Here is a 13,016-nt window from a genome sequence, read left to right as displayed (position 1 = left end):
TCACAGCTCTTAAGTGCTCACGTCTAATGCCTGCTGCTGCCCCTTACAGACTACAGGATCCAGATTAGATCTTCCTCATTCAGGGCGTTGTCAGAACAAGAAGCTGCTAACATATTTCTATCCGCAATAAATCCACGTTTAATTTCTTCCCTTGTTTTTTTTTATTTTTTTATTTTTAATGTACAAGCTGCCAGGGCCTGGCCACACTGTGTGAGCTGCACAGCCTGGATAGAAAGCAAACAAGGACGGTCTGATCTCTAATTGACAGCAATCTAATAAAGATGTTGACAGTCATGCAGGCAGGAAGTCCTCTCTAAGATGGAGTGTGGGCTGATAATTGCTGGCATGCCCATTAACTCCTGTAATATATTGTAGCACATGATTTGCACTCTAGTCTGTGTCCAGATGAACTACAAGAGATCAATCAGGGTTTTTCCTTCCTATTTTTTCCACACAGGCCTTTCAACACAGTTCCTATCATAGCAGATGATATTGAACAGTATGATAGAGGAAGAGATAGATAGATAGATAGATAGATAGATAGATTCTTAAAGAGCAAAACTTAAAAGTTTTTTTTCCTCACACTTCCACGAATCATTCACAACAACAGACCACCTTTTCAATCAGTTTCAGCCCAGTTCCTGATGGAAAAACAACACTCACATGCAACTTTGGCAGCTTCTGTGAACTCACCATCAGTTTTCCATCCTGGACTTGTGAACAAAAACGACGTGGAAGAGCTTCAGTCCGCGCAAAATGTTGGTAAAAGAAAAGCTGTCCGTCAGTTTGCGGGTGTTTGACGCCTCTCCGGAGCGCAGAGCTGGTTTATTTCCACGAGAGAGAGAGAGAGAGAGAGAGAGAGAGGGACAGAGACAGAGGGGGAGAGAGAGAGAGAGAGGGTGGGAGCGTGTTCTTCATCCGCCCATCGGCAGAGTCAGAGTCCAGTCCACTGCTGCTGCTGCTGCGCTTCCGGATGTTTCCTGGGTACCAAGTGAGCGCAGAGCTGCCAGACTGACAGGCTGTTGAGATGATATTGCGGTGGACGTTATCGGCGCGTAATTGTCGGGAATGCAGATGTTTTTTGCGATCCGGCGCGTATCAGAAAGTAAAAGCCAAAGCCACAGCCATGAGTCAGGTTGTGGTTGGATGGATGAGTTTGAAGGGTCACTGGAGCCTCTTTGTCCGGATGCACTGACTGCCTGGAGTGATAGAGTCAGAGTGGAAACAACACATCAACCTGCAGCATCGACACCCTCAGCGTGTGTCTGCACCTGTCTTTAATGTGCTGCTCATAAGTAAAAGTGTGTTTTGTAAAGTTGCTCAGGTGACCTGACGGTGAGCCAGGACATTCACTGTGGGTCTGGCGCCGCCTGGTGGACGCGCACAGCTTGGGGTAAAGGCTGTCACAAAGTTTCCAGAGTGGAAAAACACACCGAGCGGACCCAATATAAACATACAGCAGCCTATAGAGACAAGATGAATTGAATGTCAGTAGTTTGATTAAACAGTCATTTGTTTGTTTATATCTATGTGTATATGTGTAACTATGTATGCAGCTGTTATTGTTTATGTTTATGCATATATGTACATATACATGTATTATTTTTATTCTGTTTTTAAGTTTTATAATTAGCATTATTTGTATATTTGTTTATTTATCACGTTCATGCAGTGATTTGTCAAAACTGTACAAACAAAGTTCAAAAATAAACTCTGTTAAAAAAAACAGTAATGTACTGTAGGTTGAATTAGTGCTATATGAATAACAACAAAAGGGGAAATGATACCCTGTAGGACACACAGAAGTTTGAACATTAAATTCTGCTAATTTTAAGAAAACAGGTGTGGTTTTGTAGACCTACCAGAACATTTGCATATGTGTATGTGATACTATAAGTATGAAGTATGGAAACCATACACCATGACAAAAAATACTTTATTTCAATCCCAGCTATTTAGCATTTAGAAGCAGTAGGCCTATATGAACACTTCATGACACAGTAATTGTCGTTGTTACCATTGTTTCATGCTCATTCATGCATTTGCCAACAACTGTAACTACACTTAAAGGGGAACTACGTCATTTTAGAGAAGAAATTCAAAGTCAGAATTTTAAGATTTACAGTGTTAATGAGTTAAAAATACAAACTTTTTCGATTTTTTTCCATAACTGAATAAACAAGCTGTTCTCAGACGAAAATAAGGTCCCAGAACACTGTTTGAAGCTAGAAAGGTGGCAGGGTCCGCCACATATAAACAAAGTAAAACAGTATGAAACTGTGTTGTCCTTTAAGGTCAGTTTGTTTATTCAGTCATGAAAACAGAGAGAGTTTGTTTTGTTAGTTTGTTTAGGCATAAAAGATGAAGTTCCCCAAAACTACATATTGCACCTTTAAGCAGCATCCATAACTTGATGCTGGTCTATAAACAGAAAATGAACGTCATGTAGTGTAATGTAATAAACTGTAATAAACACCTCAAATGGCTTTAAATCTGCTCACAACAACATTATGTCCGTCTTATAAATGTGTTATTTAATACTTATGACTATAAATGACTTTAAATTTAACAGTTTCAGTTTTACAAAATGAGCCATTCACATCGATATCAGCTTTAGACGTTGTCACGTAATGCTTCACTGATCTGATTGTGTGTAGAAAAGTCCAGCTTACAAAAGTGTCAAAACAGTTATTTCCTCCCAGCTGTTTCACTCTGCTGCAGTGGCTACATGTGACCGACCTAAACAGATTACATTTCATGAAAAAGTTTATAATTCTTAGATCCAGTTCTCATTTCCGTCCCAGAACAAAGGCGTCTGTTTAACAGTCGGCTCTACAATATAATCCTTAAATACTTTAATTCCTAATTTCCATTAAAGTTTCCATTTTGGCATTAGTGTCAAAGTGCAACCCAGGCCTCAGAAGTCACAGAAACGCCTGACTCAGTGTTGAAATTCAAGGCCATATTTTTCAAAAACTCCATATTTGTTACATCAGTGCTGATTTGCATCATATTGTGATGTAGAGAGGTTTCACTCAGTGTAGGCGGGGGTAAAGTGTGCACCAGCCCTCGTCCACTCAGCTTTGGGGTCATTTCCTCAGCAGAAACTAATGAAAACACTGGACATTGTGTTGAGCGGATGCTGATTGTCCAGAGTAACAATGACACTGATGTTGCTGAATTTTCCAAATGTCATTTGTCTGAATGCCGCACCATAAATTACATTTAATCCAACTCCACTGTAGTTGATGGAGTTGACATTTCATGCCACGAGGGAGAAGTGCTTTTATTTAATCATTTTTATTTAGCTTTGCTTCATGATTTATTGTAAACCACTTGGCCCTAAGATTCATAGCTGGTGATCCCCGTAGCATCCACCATTGCATCCTCTAGCCAAAGACAGGCTGGCCCTCTTTGGCTGTGAGAAGGTACCTTGTTTTATATTCATCTGTAAATCTCTAATACAGGTGCTTCCACCATATATCACATCCCTTTTCCCTCTGAACTCACATAACCCTTCACAGAATGTATTTATTTGGTAATTATCTACTTCAGACCTCATTGTTTGTTTTTATTTTTCCTATCTCCATTTACTCCAATAACATATTCATCCTGTATGTTAACTAAGTGGTCATCTCCTCGCCATTGTAAATGAAGATAGATCCTCAGTGGTTTTTCAAGGTGAAATAAATACATTGGATTGAATTGAATTTGAATGGGTTAATTTGGGTGGAGCGACCCTTTAAATTCATTTTAGGGGAGTTAACTTAACATGAAATTCATGTTCATGCCTAAAAATAGACTTGCAACAAAAACAATGCATATTGCATTTTCATCATTAGCCTAAAACCTGTTGCCTGATTTATATTCGCCTTTACTGGCACCAGTATTTTTGCCTTTAATCAGCACGACTGAAGCTCACTCGACATGTCAGACTTTGGACTGTTGGTGTTCCTCTGACTTCATGTTATAAACGTGTCCTCTGTGTGCAACTGTTCACTCGTTTGCTGTGCAGATAAAAAAAACAATCAGCTTTAAAAAACAACAATGAGATCATAATGTTTAAATAACGACACCACTTGCGTAAATTACGCACTCCGGAGCTCCGGCCGCATTTAACCCCTGAGTTCAGGCCAATGACCGATCAGCGGCGCTGTTGAGATGTTTCGAGGCTTTAATAAAATTGACAGACTTCTCCAAAACTTCTCCTTTAATTCAGTCACACAGTAGAAATGTGAGGGTAAAACACCGAGGAGACGTTGACACAAGAGGAACCGAACCAGCGACCAGCAGGTGTTCAAAATGGCTCAGCAGGTAGGTCGAAACTGATGCTGCTGTAGTAACAGGACACACAGATTCATAGTGTTTTGTTGTTGTTGTTGTTTTAATAACTTATAATTTTGCAGCTAAACAATGAAGAAGGGAGCACATTAATTCCTCCACAAAATGCAGCAGGAGAGCCGAGAAGTTCTATGATATCTGCGTCTTTTAATTTCATCAACTCCATCATAGGATCTGGAATAATAGGTAAATACTCACTTCACAATTCAAACAGTACACACACACACACACACACACACACACACAGAGAGAGAGAGAGAGAGAGAGAGAGAGAGAGAGAGAGAAAATAAACCCTAAAATTCAATTACATGCAGTCGATTATATGGATGGTAAACTTCAGCATGTCAAACCTTTTTATCCTGAGATGCAGATTTTCGGTGAAATAATAAGTGGCTGATTTTGGTGCAGAAAGCTGAAGCTTTCACACCAGTGAAGCCCTGCAGCAGTAAACCCTCGGTATCATATGACTAGCGCCTGGTGCCCCCATTTCTCCCCTTTAACCCTTTCATCCTCACAAACTGCCCCAGTCATGATTCAGTAACAAACAAGACGAAGGAGCAGAGAAGCAGCAGAAGGTTTAAGGACTAAGTTGTTATTATTCAAATTTTTTTCTGAATCTGGGCGACAAATGCAGAAAGAAAGTATCTTCTTCTTCTGTCTGTAACATGAACTTGTCTTAACTTTTATGTTAAAACATAAAAGTTCACCCAAAGATGACATGTCTTATTAAGTTAAGACATAATAACTTTTACTTTTGTGCTTCCTGGAGATGAGATTAATATACCCTTAAAGGTTAAGTTCACCCAAAAATGAAACTTTAGTCATCGTTTTCTCACCCCCATGCTGATGGAAAGTTGGGTGAAGTTTTGTAGTCCACAAAACATTTCTGGAGCTTTAACAAAAAACAGCGTTGAAGCATTCTCCTAAATGGAATCTGGTATCTTGCTCAAGGATACTTTGACATGCAGCCTGGAGGAGCCGGGGACCTTAAAACGTTAAAACAACAACAACAAAAAATAATAAAATGGTTCCGTAAAGCGTGTCCACCTTAATCCAAGGAAAAGATGCTATTTACACCCTCTATGTGCAGTTGACCTCCTGCACTCACTTCAGATGGAGTGCATGCTCACACTTTGAGCTCAGCAGCTGCAGTGAAGATTTCTCGAAAAAGGGTGTAAATAACATCTTTTCAAATTGATTTGGGATCTCTGGGCTTTTGGAGACTTGGATTACGCCGGACGAGCTGTATGGAGCCATTTTATGTTTTTTTTTCAGTTGTTATTCTACGTTTTATAACGAGTCCCCATCTACTTCAGTTGTTTAGGAGAATGCTGCAACACTGTTCTGCTGTGAAGCTCCAGAAATGTTTTGTGGACTACGAAACCTCCCCCAACTTTCCATCATCATAATCATTCTTTACCTGCAGTAATGTATTATGTTCACTTTTTTCTTTTAACCAGGTTTACCGTATGCATTGAACCAGGCAGGGCTCCCCTTGGGCCTTCTGCTTCTGATAGTTGTTGCCTTCATCACAGGTAGGAATACTGAAGTTGTTATCATGAGTATGGAAACATGAATTCATCAGAGGAACAAATCAATGACATCATGTTTTCATTTCATGGCAGACTACTCCATAATCTTACTAATTAAAGGAGGCAACCTGTCAGGGACAAACAGTTATCAGTCGCTGGTGCAGAGCACGTTTGGCCTCCCTGGATTTCTGATTTTATCTGGACTGCAGTTCCTTTATCCATTTATTGGTGAGTTGTTTAAAGTACGCAAGTAGTTCAATCCAAAGTTAGTTATTATATGACTGTATGACAAATATTTGTATTTATTCTATTATATGTATTTTTTGCTCTGTTGTACACTTTAAAAAAAAAAAAAAAAAGCTTTGACGTCATTAAAGACGTCTACTGTATGTATTGTGTTTCAGAGATATGTTAGTTAGCATGCTAAGCAGCTAGCTCTAACCCACCCTTTTTTCATAAAACCACTCGTGGCTGCCAGTCCGGATCACTAGCTGCACGGCTAACTGGTTAACAGCAGCCACAGACAGCAGCAGTTAGCAGTTACTCTGGTGACGTGCTGCCCCTTATTTGCTCGGAGAACAAATTTGAGCAGTGGCCAGTTCTTACATATTGCACCTTTAAGTCTAAATAACACTGCAGATACTAAAATGATGCTTCACCTGTTTTCTCCCTCAGCTATGATTAGCTACAACATCACAACTGGCGACACACTGACCAAAGTGTTTCAAAGAATACCAGGAGGTACGTTGCATACAGTATAGTTTATACACGTGTGCCTGAATTGGTTAAAGTATATATTGTTCTGTGTCTGCAGTTGGACCAGATCACATACTCGCAGAGCGCCACTTTGTGATCTTGCTCTCGACCGTCGCCTTCACGCTGCCTCTTTCGCTGTATCGGAACATAGAGAGACTTGGGAAGGTAAGTCTGATTACCACACACCTGTCAGTGTCATTTAGTGATTTTAAAGCTGCCTGTAAAACGTCCATGTGTGTTACCAGGTGTCCTTCCTGTCAATGGTGCTGACACTCACCATCCTCATCATTGTAATCATCAAAGCAGCTACCTTTGGACCCCAAATGTATGAATGAATATTCTGCAATTTGCCAATATAAATGTTCCTGTATGAACTGCGGGGTTCTTTTCTTCAAATGAATATACACTAATATGCTGTAATACAAACACAGTAATGTGTTTCTGTGTTTCTCGATGACTGAATGTGAACATCATTCTCTAGCGTCCCTACAGAGAATGCGTGGGCTTTTGCGAAGTGGAATGCAGTCCAGGCAGCTGGTATAATGTCTTTTGGTGAGTTCGTCTTCACGATGCTGATGCTCATTTAGCAGGGTGTTGCTGGTATACAACAAAGTTTGTAGTGCAGACAGAAATACAGGCCAAGATTACCTCAAAGCACAATTTAATGATAGATCCCGAATTGTGTATTCGAAGACAGATAATCAGCAAAATGAAAAAAAACATGATATAAGGAGAATGAAATGCATGTGAGAGAGGTCAGTGTTATGTATGTCAATCCAGGAGGGGTGTAAGAGTGTATTCACTGCTGTCTGCTGCACACTGGGCTGACAAAGGACCTGGTGGAGTTGGTGGAGACTAAAACAGAGCTGAAAAGAGTTGAGTGTTAAAGGTGTTATTGAAAACATTCAGCCACTAAATGTGACGTTCCACTGCATTCACGTTACAACACCGCTGTTGTCCGTATCATCTGCCCCTTCAGGTGGTTGCCATTTTGTTGTTCTACCTCACAGTGCTAACGCTAGCTAGGCATTTTTACATTTTTTAACCACAAAAAACTGGCAACTACCAAGACTGTTGATCGCTGACGAAACACAGATACCACGTAATACCAACGGTGTTATACTACTGGCTGACAAGCTGGAACCAACTGTCAGAATTTTACACAGAGATAAACAAAACAATCACTTTGGACCCGTCAAACAAGCTCTGTACATGTATTATTTTCAAAAACTTCATAACAATGTTATCAGTATGAAATTTAATTGAGAAAATGTCAGGTGTCTGTCAGCTTGTTTTGGAGTTTTTCTGCCCCCTTGTGACCAGAGATCGATTAATGCAGCTTTAAATTAATATCATTAAAATGAATCCTTTCATACGAAACACACAGTATCAATTTGCAATGTCGCCTGTTCAGCATGAGACGTGAAATCAAGCTTCAATGTAAGAAGATTGGGCCTATTTCATTTAGTTGAAATATTGCTCCGCCTTTGGGTTAAATCACTGCAGAGCATCTCAAAGAATATTTGCTGTCATCACCTCCTGAGTGAGACTGTCTGTGAGTGTTGTTCAGTCCACCTTTACGCACATTGTGGTGAAAATTATGGCCTTGCATCAAGAGCCTTGATGATAATAGCTACTACTGCTGCACAGGAGGCCATTTAGACGGGGGATGTGCTGCTCTCAGGAAATGCAGTGTTAATCAGCCAGAGCTTAGACAGGCAGTCTCTCAGTCTTAAAAGAGATGGATACGCTCAGTTTAACAAATCAAATCCAGCAAGAAAACTACAAATGAGACATCTGTTCGAGTGTGTAAAGGTTCATTCCACCTTATTTCTAATATATTTTCTGCCCCTGTTTGTCTCTTTAGCCTTCATCTGCCACCACAACAGCTTTCTGATCTACGGCTCTCTGGAGCAGCCCACGCTAGCCAACTGGTCTCGGGTCACGCACATGTCTGTCGGCTCTGCGCTAATAATCAGCGCTGCATTCGCTGTCGCCGGCTACACCACCTTCACTGGCTACACGCAAGGTAGACGTATTGAACCACATGCCCTCAAATTTGTTTTTGTAATATGAAAATATGCCTCTTTGTGGTCTCATATTCCCACTTTTCAGGAGACATATTCGAGAACTACTGCAGAAATGATAACCTGGCGACATTCGGACGCTTCTGTTTTGGCCTCAGCATAATAACCACATTTCCACTGGAGTGTTTTGTTACACGAGAGGTAAGTGATACTTTCACTCGCACATCAGCCAGAGAGGTTAACAGTTAAATGGTTACACATGTGAGGGAGAGTGGTATTTGAAGGGCTTGAGCTTCTGAGGTTTTGTAATGAAATAAACAAAAAGAAGCTTTCAGTGCTAATACATCTTCTTGGTTTTTGCTGAAAACGCACATATTCATTCATTTTCATTTTGTTTGTTTATCCTCTCAGGTGCTATCCAACGTCATTTGCAAGAGGGATCTTTCAAAAACTGAACACGTGGCCATCACGCTGCTCATAGTCGCAGTTTGCACGTCGATGTCTTTGGCCTTCGACTGTCTGGGAGTTGTTTTGGAGCTGAATGTAAGTCATGTCAGTACGGCCGCTCGGCACCAGCAGAACCTGTATTTAATTTTTTAAGAATTATTATGTACGCTGTACTCTTCTGCCCTCCAGGGCGTTCTGAGCGCCACACCTCTGATCTTCATCATCCCGTCCGCGTGCTTCCTCAAACTCTCCACCGGCCGCTGGTACCAGGGTGAAAACTTGATCTCGGCCGTCTTGATAGTCATCGGCTTGTTTGTCATGATCACCGGTTTGATCATGACCGGCCTCTACCCCCAAGACTGTTCGCACGGCGCCGAGATGATCTACTGTTCGGACGCCAACGTCTCTGCCACTGTACCACCTGTATGAAATGCACATCCACCGATTTTCAAACTGCTACTGTATATCACTATTGTGACATGGGACTGTACTGTTTATCTTCTTATATTGTCAATATTGTTATGTCATGATATGACATAAGTGAGGTGTTTTCCTGGTTTTAAAGGCTGCATTACAGTAAAATGATGCCATTTTCTAATCTTACCAGACTGTCCCACTTGTTTTAAGACTCGCCTTTAACCACTCGGTCATTATATCCACATTACTGATGCTTATTTATCAAGAATCTCATTGTGTTTATATTTTGTGAAAGTACCAATAGTCACTCCTACAATATCGGTCAGGAGGTATTTGGTCAAAAACTTTGTGATGTTTAATCTTGTCGTCTAGTTGTAGTATTTATGAAGTGTTTTTGAGGAGATTTCAAAATATTAAGGTATATATAGCATATTGCAGTATTCAAACCATATCACCTGGCCCTCCTTCAGGCTTTACTCATATTAGTTTTTAATTAAGGGAAATCTTAATGTTACACAATGCAATGATATTTTGGAAGATAGTATGTTTCCAAGTTTGTGGCAACAGATCGGGGGAGATGTTTTCTCCTGTCAACATGACAGTGTCCCTGTGCACAAAGCAATGAAATGTTTTATTGAGTTTGGAGTGGAAGAACTCAACTGGCCCTGAACTCAACACCTTTGAGACAGAGGTGGAATGTAACGAAATACATTTACTGAAGTACAAATTGGATGTACTTGTATTTAACTTGAGTATTTCTATCTTATGCAGCTTTAAACTTCTGCTCCACTTAATCTCAGAGGCAAATATTGTACCTTCTACTCCACTATATTTGTCTGACAGCTTTAGTCACTGGTTACTTTTCAGATTAAAAATGTTCATACCCTTCCTGTCCAGTGAAAACCTTATATCTCCAGATGTGCCTAACCCTCCTTCTGAAGCTAAATAAACTATTTTAAAACCCATCACCCAAGCATCGTGGTAAAGTTCATCTGACAACATGAAGACTTGACTTTTTAGAGATACATGGTTCTCACATGATGCTACAAATGTATGACGATTTTATGATGATGCATTGCTGTAGATTAAACTACTTTACAGTATATAAAGTAGTTAAAATGAGCTAAAGCTTAAACATCTACAGCAGTAAGATAAAACATACACATTAATGCAGCAGTAATATTAATCTAAAAACACTATATAGTTAAACACTGATGGGGACCATTTTACTGCATCATGAGTACTTTTACTTTTGATTCTCTAAACACATTTCACTGATAACACTCACATACGTTACACATTTACTTTAGTGAGGTTTCAACTCAGGACTTGTACTGGAGTATTTTCACAGTGTGGTGTTCGTGCTTTTACTTCAGTGAAAGGTCTGAATACTTCTTCAGACGTGGCTGTGAGATAAACTGATCACTGACCATGAATCAGGCCTTGATGGTTGCTGTGGTGAGGTGGGGGGTGTAACTGAGCACATTACCTCAAGTACCATACAAATATGAAGTACGGGAGTTTACCCAAGTAGACAGCTTTAGTTACTGGTTACCTTACAGATCAAGATTCAAGAGTTGATTCATTCTTTATCAAACAAGCTTTGTGAAGCTGCCACTTTGAGCTCTGAGACGTCACAAAATCATTTCTCACTTTTTTCTGAACTGACTCAACCGACTTCCTCAGTGAAGTCCTGCTCTTACATTCATGCACGAGCACTGAGTAATAATAATATATGATAAGATAATATGTAATAGTGAAGCAGACACAGGAGACATGTTCCTGCATTGAGAACTTTTATTTTTAATACTTTAAAAACATTTGTTGATTCTTGATTATGTGTACCAGACAGAAGCGGACTGGCTCATTTCCACATGCAGCCACAAGGTGTCACTGTAGACAAATTCAGCATGTATTGAAAGGAAGTACAAAACAACAAGGCTGATGTTTTTTTCCTTTCACACAGCTCATTTCCAAACTAAAATGGATTTGCTTGTGTTGTTTATGAAGGCGTGGTTGTGTTGTGCGTCCTCGCCTGAGATGTGAGTTTTGGATGTGGGGTCGTTGTGCCCTCCTGAGGATCCAGGAGGGAAGGTGATCTGGATCTGAGGGACGCCCCACTCCTGCGATGCGGCGTCTCCTGGGCTCACAGAGAGAAGTTGGCAGAGTTGTCCACGGCGTCAGGAGCGAGATGGTTTAGATATGTGTCACTGCGCGGCTTCAGAAAAGGAGGAGAGACAGGGTTTTACCACACTGGGATGGTTTGCGTAAAAGGCGCAGGACTTCAGAGCGGAATTATGGATCATTCGTCCAAACATCTGTTTGTAGGAGTCTGTAAACTAACGTCGCCTTTGTGAAGGCTGATGGAAGTTGACATCTGCGTCGAAAAACACCCACATTCATGGTAAGACGCGATTTGTAAACACTTTTAAATCGTCAAGACTTTGAAGGCAGAAAAGAAAAAACAAAAACGGTTCATATGACCGAAAAACTGATGACCTCATCTGGGATTCGCCCATATTTCAGTATTTGCCAGTTTGCATCACTTGAAAAGCAGCAGGTTAAAGCAGCCTTTACAATATTTGAGTATGCAAACTGTTGAAGATGAATTGTTGTGTTTGTTTTTGTTGGACCAGTCCGAGGGAGTTTGTTAAACCGATGAGTTTAGTCATGGATGAGCACGGATCCCTGCCCCATCCACGGAGCTCTGGTCTGAGGTATGTGCATCTGTCATCTGGATTATCAGCTGTCAAATCTGTGCATCTTCTGTGGCTCATAAGAGCAGAGCAAAGTGTTTCTGACTGGAAATTAAAGGTGCACTATGTAGTTTTGGAGAAGAAATTCAAACTCGCAATCTTAATATTTGCAATATTAATGAGGCGATTATACAAACTCTGAAAAATGTAGGAAAATCTGGAGGAAAATAAGGTCCCCAGAATGCTGTGTGAAGCTTGAAAGGTGGCAGGGTCCGCCAAATATAAACAAAGTAAAGCAGTATGAAGCTGCATTGTCCTCGAAGGTCAGTTTGTTTATTCAGTCATGAAAACAAACAGTTTGTTTGTTTGTTTACTTTGTGAAGATCTTTCTCTTCTAATAAAATGTCTTCCCCAAACCTACGTAGTGCACCTTTACGGTATTTTTGTCAAAATGTGTTTTTAACTGACTAAAGCTCCACAGTCCTGACATCATTGTTTGATACATAAAAGTCTAAAACACATAACGCCGCCAAAATGGAGTTCCTCCACTCACGAGCCATTAAAGGTGCGATGTTTGAATTTTTAGTCGAAAGCTTTATGAACAGAATGTGAAGATGTTTACTTTATGATGTCTTTGTAATGTGTTTCAGAGATATCTACTGAAGTTAGCATGCTAACCAGCTAGCCTCGGCCCGTCCAGGTCTAAAACCCCCGTGCTAGCTCAGTGCTCCCCTGGTACTCTCAGCTTTCAGCCTGAACCACTAGCTGCATGGCTAACTGAGCTAACTAGCTAACATTAG

At 40.5% G+C, this 13,016-nt stretch overlaps 3 protein-coding genes across 4 annotated transcripts in view; 2 read left to right on the top strand and 1 right to left on the bottom strand.

Moving 5' to 3' along the window:
* The window catches only part of scn1laa (sodium channel, voltage-gated, type I-like, alpha), a 29,899-nt gene extending 29,126 nt beyond the window's left edge, over positions 1-773 (bottom strand). The window contains exon 1 of the mRNA XM_084362342.1: positions 694-773. The gene's annotated coding sequence lies outside the window, so the exon portion shown is untranslated. The remainder of the gene's footprint in view (positions 1-693) is intronic.
* A 3,316-nt stretch (positions 774-4,089) lies between these two features.
* slc38a11 (solute carrier family 38 member 11) lies at positions 4,090-10,408 on the top strand. Its single transcript, XM_084361219.1, has 12 exons — positions 4,090-4,314; positions 4,407-4,527; positions 5,802-5,876; positions 5,967-6,101; positions 6,549-6,614; positions 6,688-6,794; positions 6,875-6,954; positions 7,111-7,181; positions 8,497-8,658; positions 8,745-8,857; positions 9,068-9,199; positions 9,293-10,408. The coding sequence occupies exons 1-12, from the start codon at positions 4,303-4,305 to the stop codon at positions 9,530-9,532; spliced, it is 1,314 nt and encodes a 437-aa protein (XP_084217345.1). The 5' UTR covers positions 4,090-4,302; the 3' UTR covers positions 9,533-10,408.
* A 1,113-nt stretch (positions 10,409-11,521) lies between these two features.
* The window catches only part of cobll1b (cordon-bleu WH2 repeat protein-like 1b), a 29,282-nt gene continuing 27,787 nt past the window's right edge, over positions 11,522-13,016 (top strand). The window contains exons 1-2 of one of the 2 annotated variants that reach the window (XM_084362110.1): positions 11,522-11,924; positions 12,157-12,237. In XM_084362110.1, the coding sequence (XP_084218236.1) occupies positions 11,884-11,924; positions 12,157-12,237 (122 nt within the window). In that variant the 5' untranslated portion in view covers positions 11,522-11,883. The remainder of the gene's footprint in view (positions 11,925-12,156; positions 12,238-13,016) is intronic. The other variant, XM_084362111.1, reaches the window with a different exon arrangement.

Source organism: Pagrus pagrus (genome assembly GCF_965226575.1).
Source record: "Pagrus pagrus genome assembly, chromosome: 9".
Lineage (NCBI taxonomy): Eukaryota > Metazoa > Chordata > Actinopteri > Spariformes > Sparidae > Pagrus > Pagrus pagrus.
Note: the sequence above shows the minus strand (reverse complement) of the source record. Positions and strands in the feature narration are given on the sequence as shown.

Coding starts and splice junctions, on each gene's coding strand:
- slc38a11 (XM_084361219.1), top strand. Junction 4,528..5,801: donor CATAGGATCTGGAATAATAG/GTAAATACTCAC, acceptor TCTTTTAACCAG/GTTTACCGTATGCATTGAAC. Junction 9,200..9,292: donor GAGTTGTTTTGGAGCTGAAT/GTAAGTCATGTC, acceptor TCTGCCCTCCAG/GGCGTTCTGAGCGCCACACC.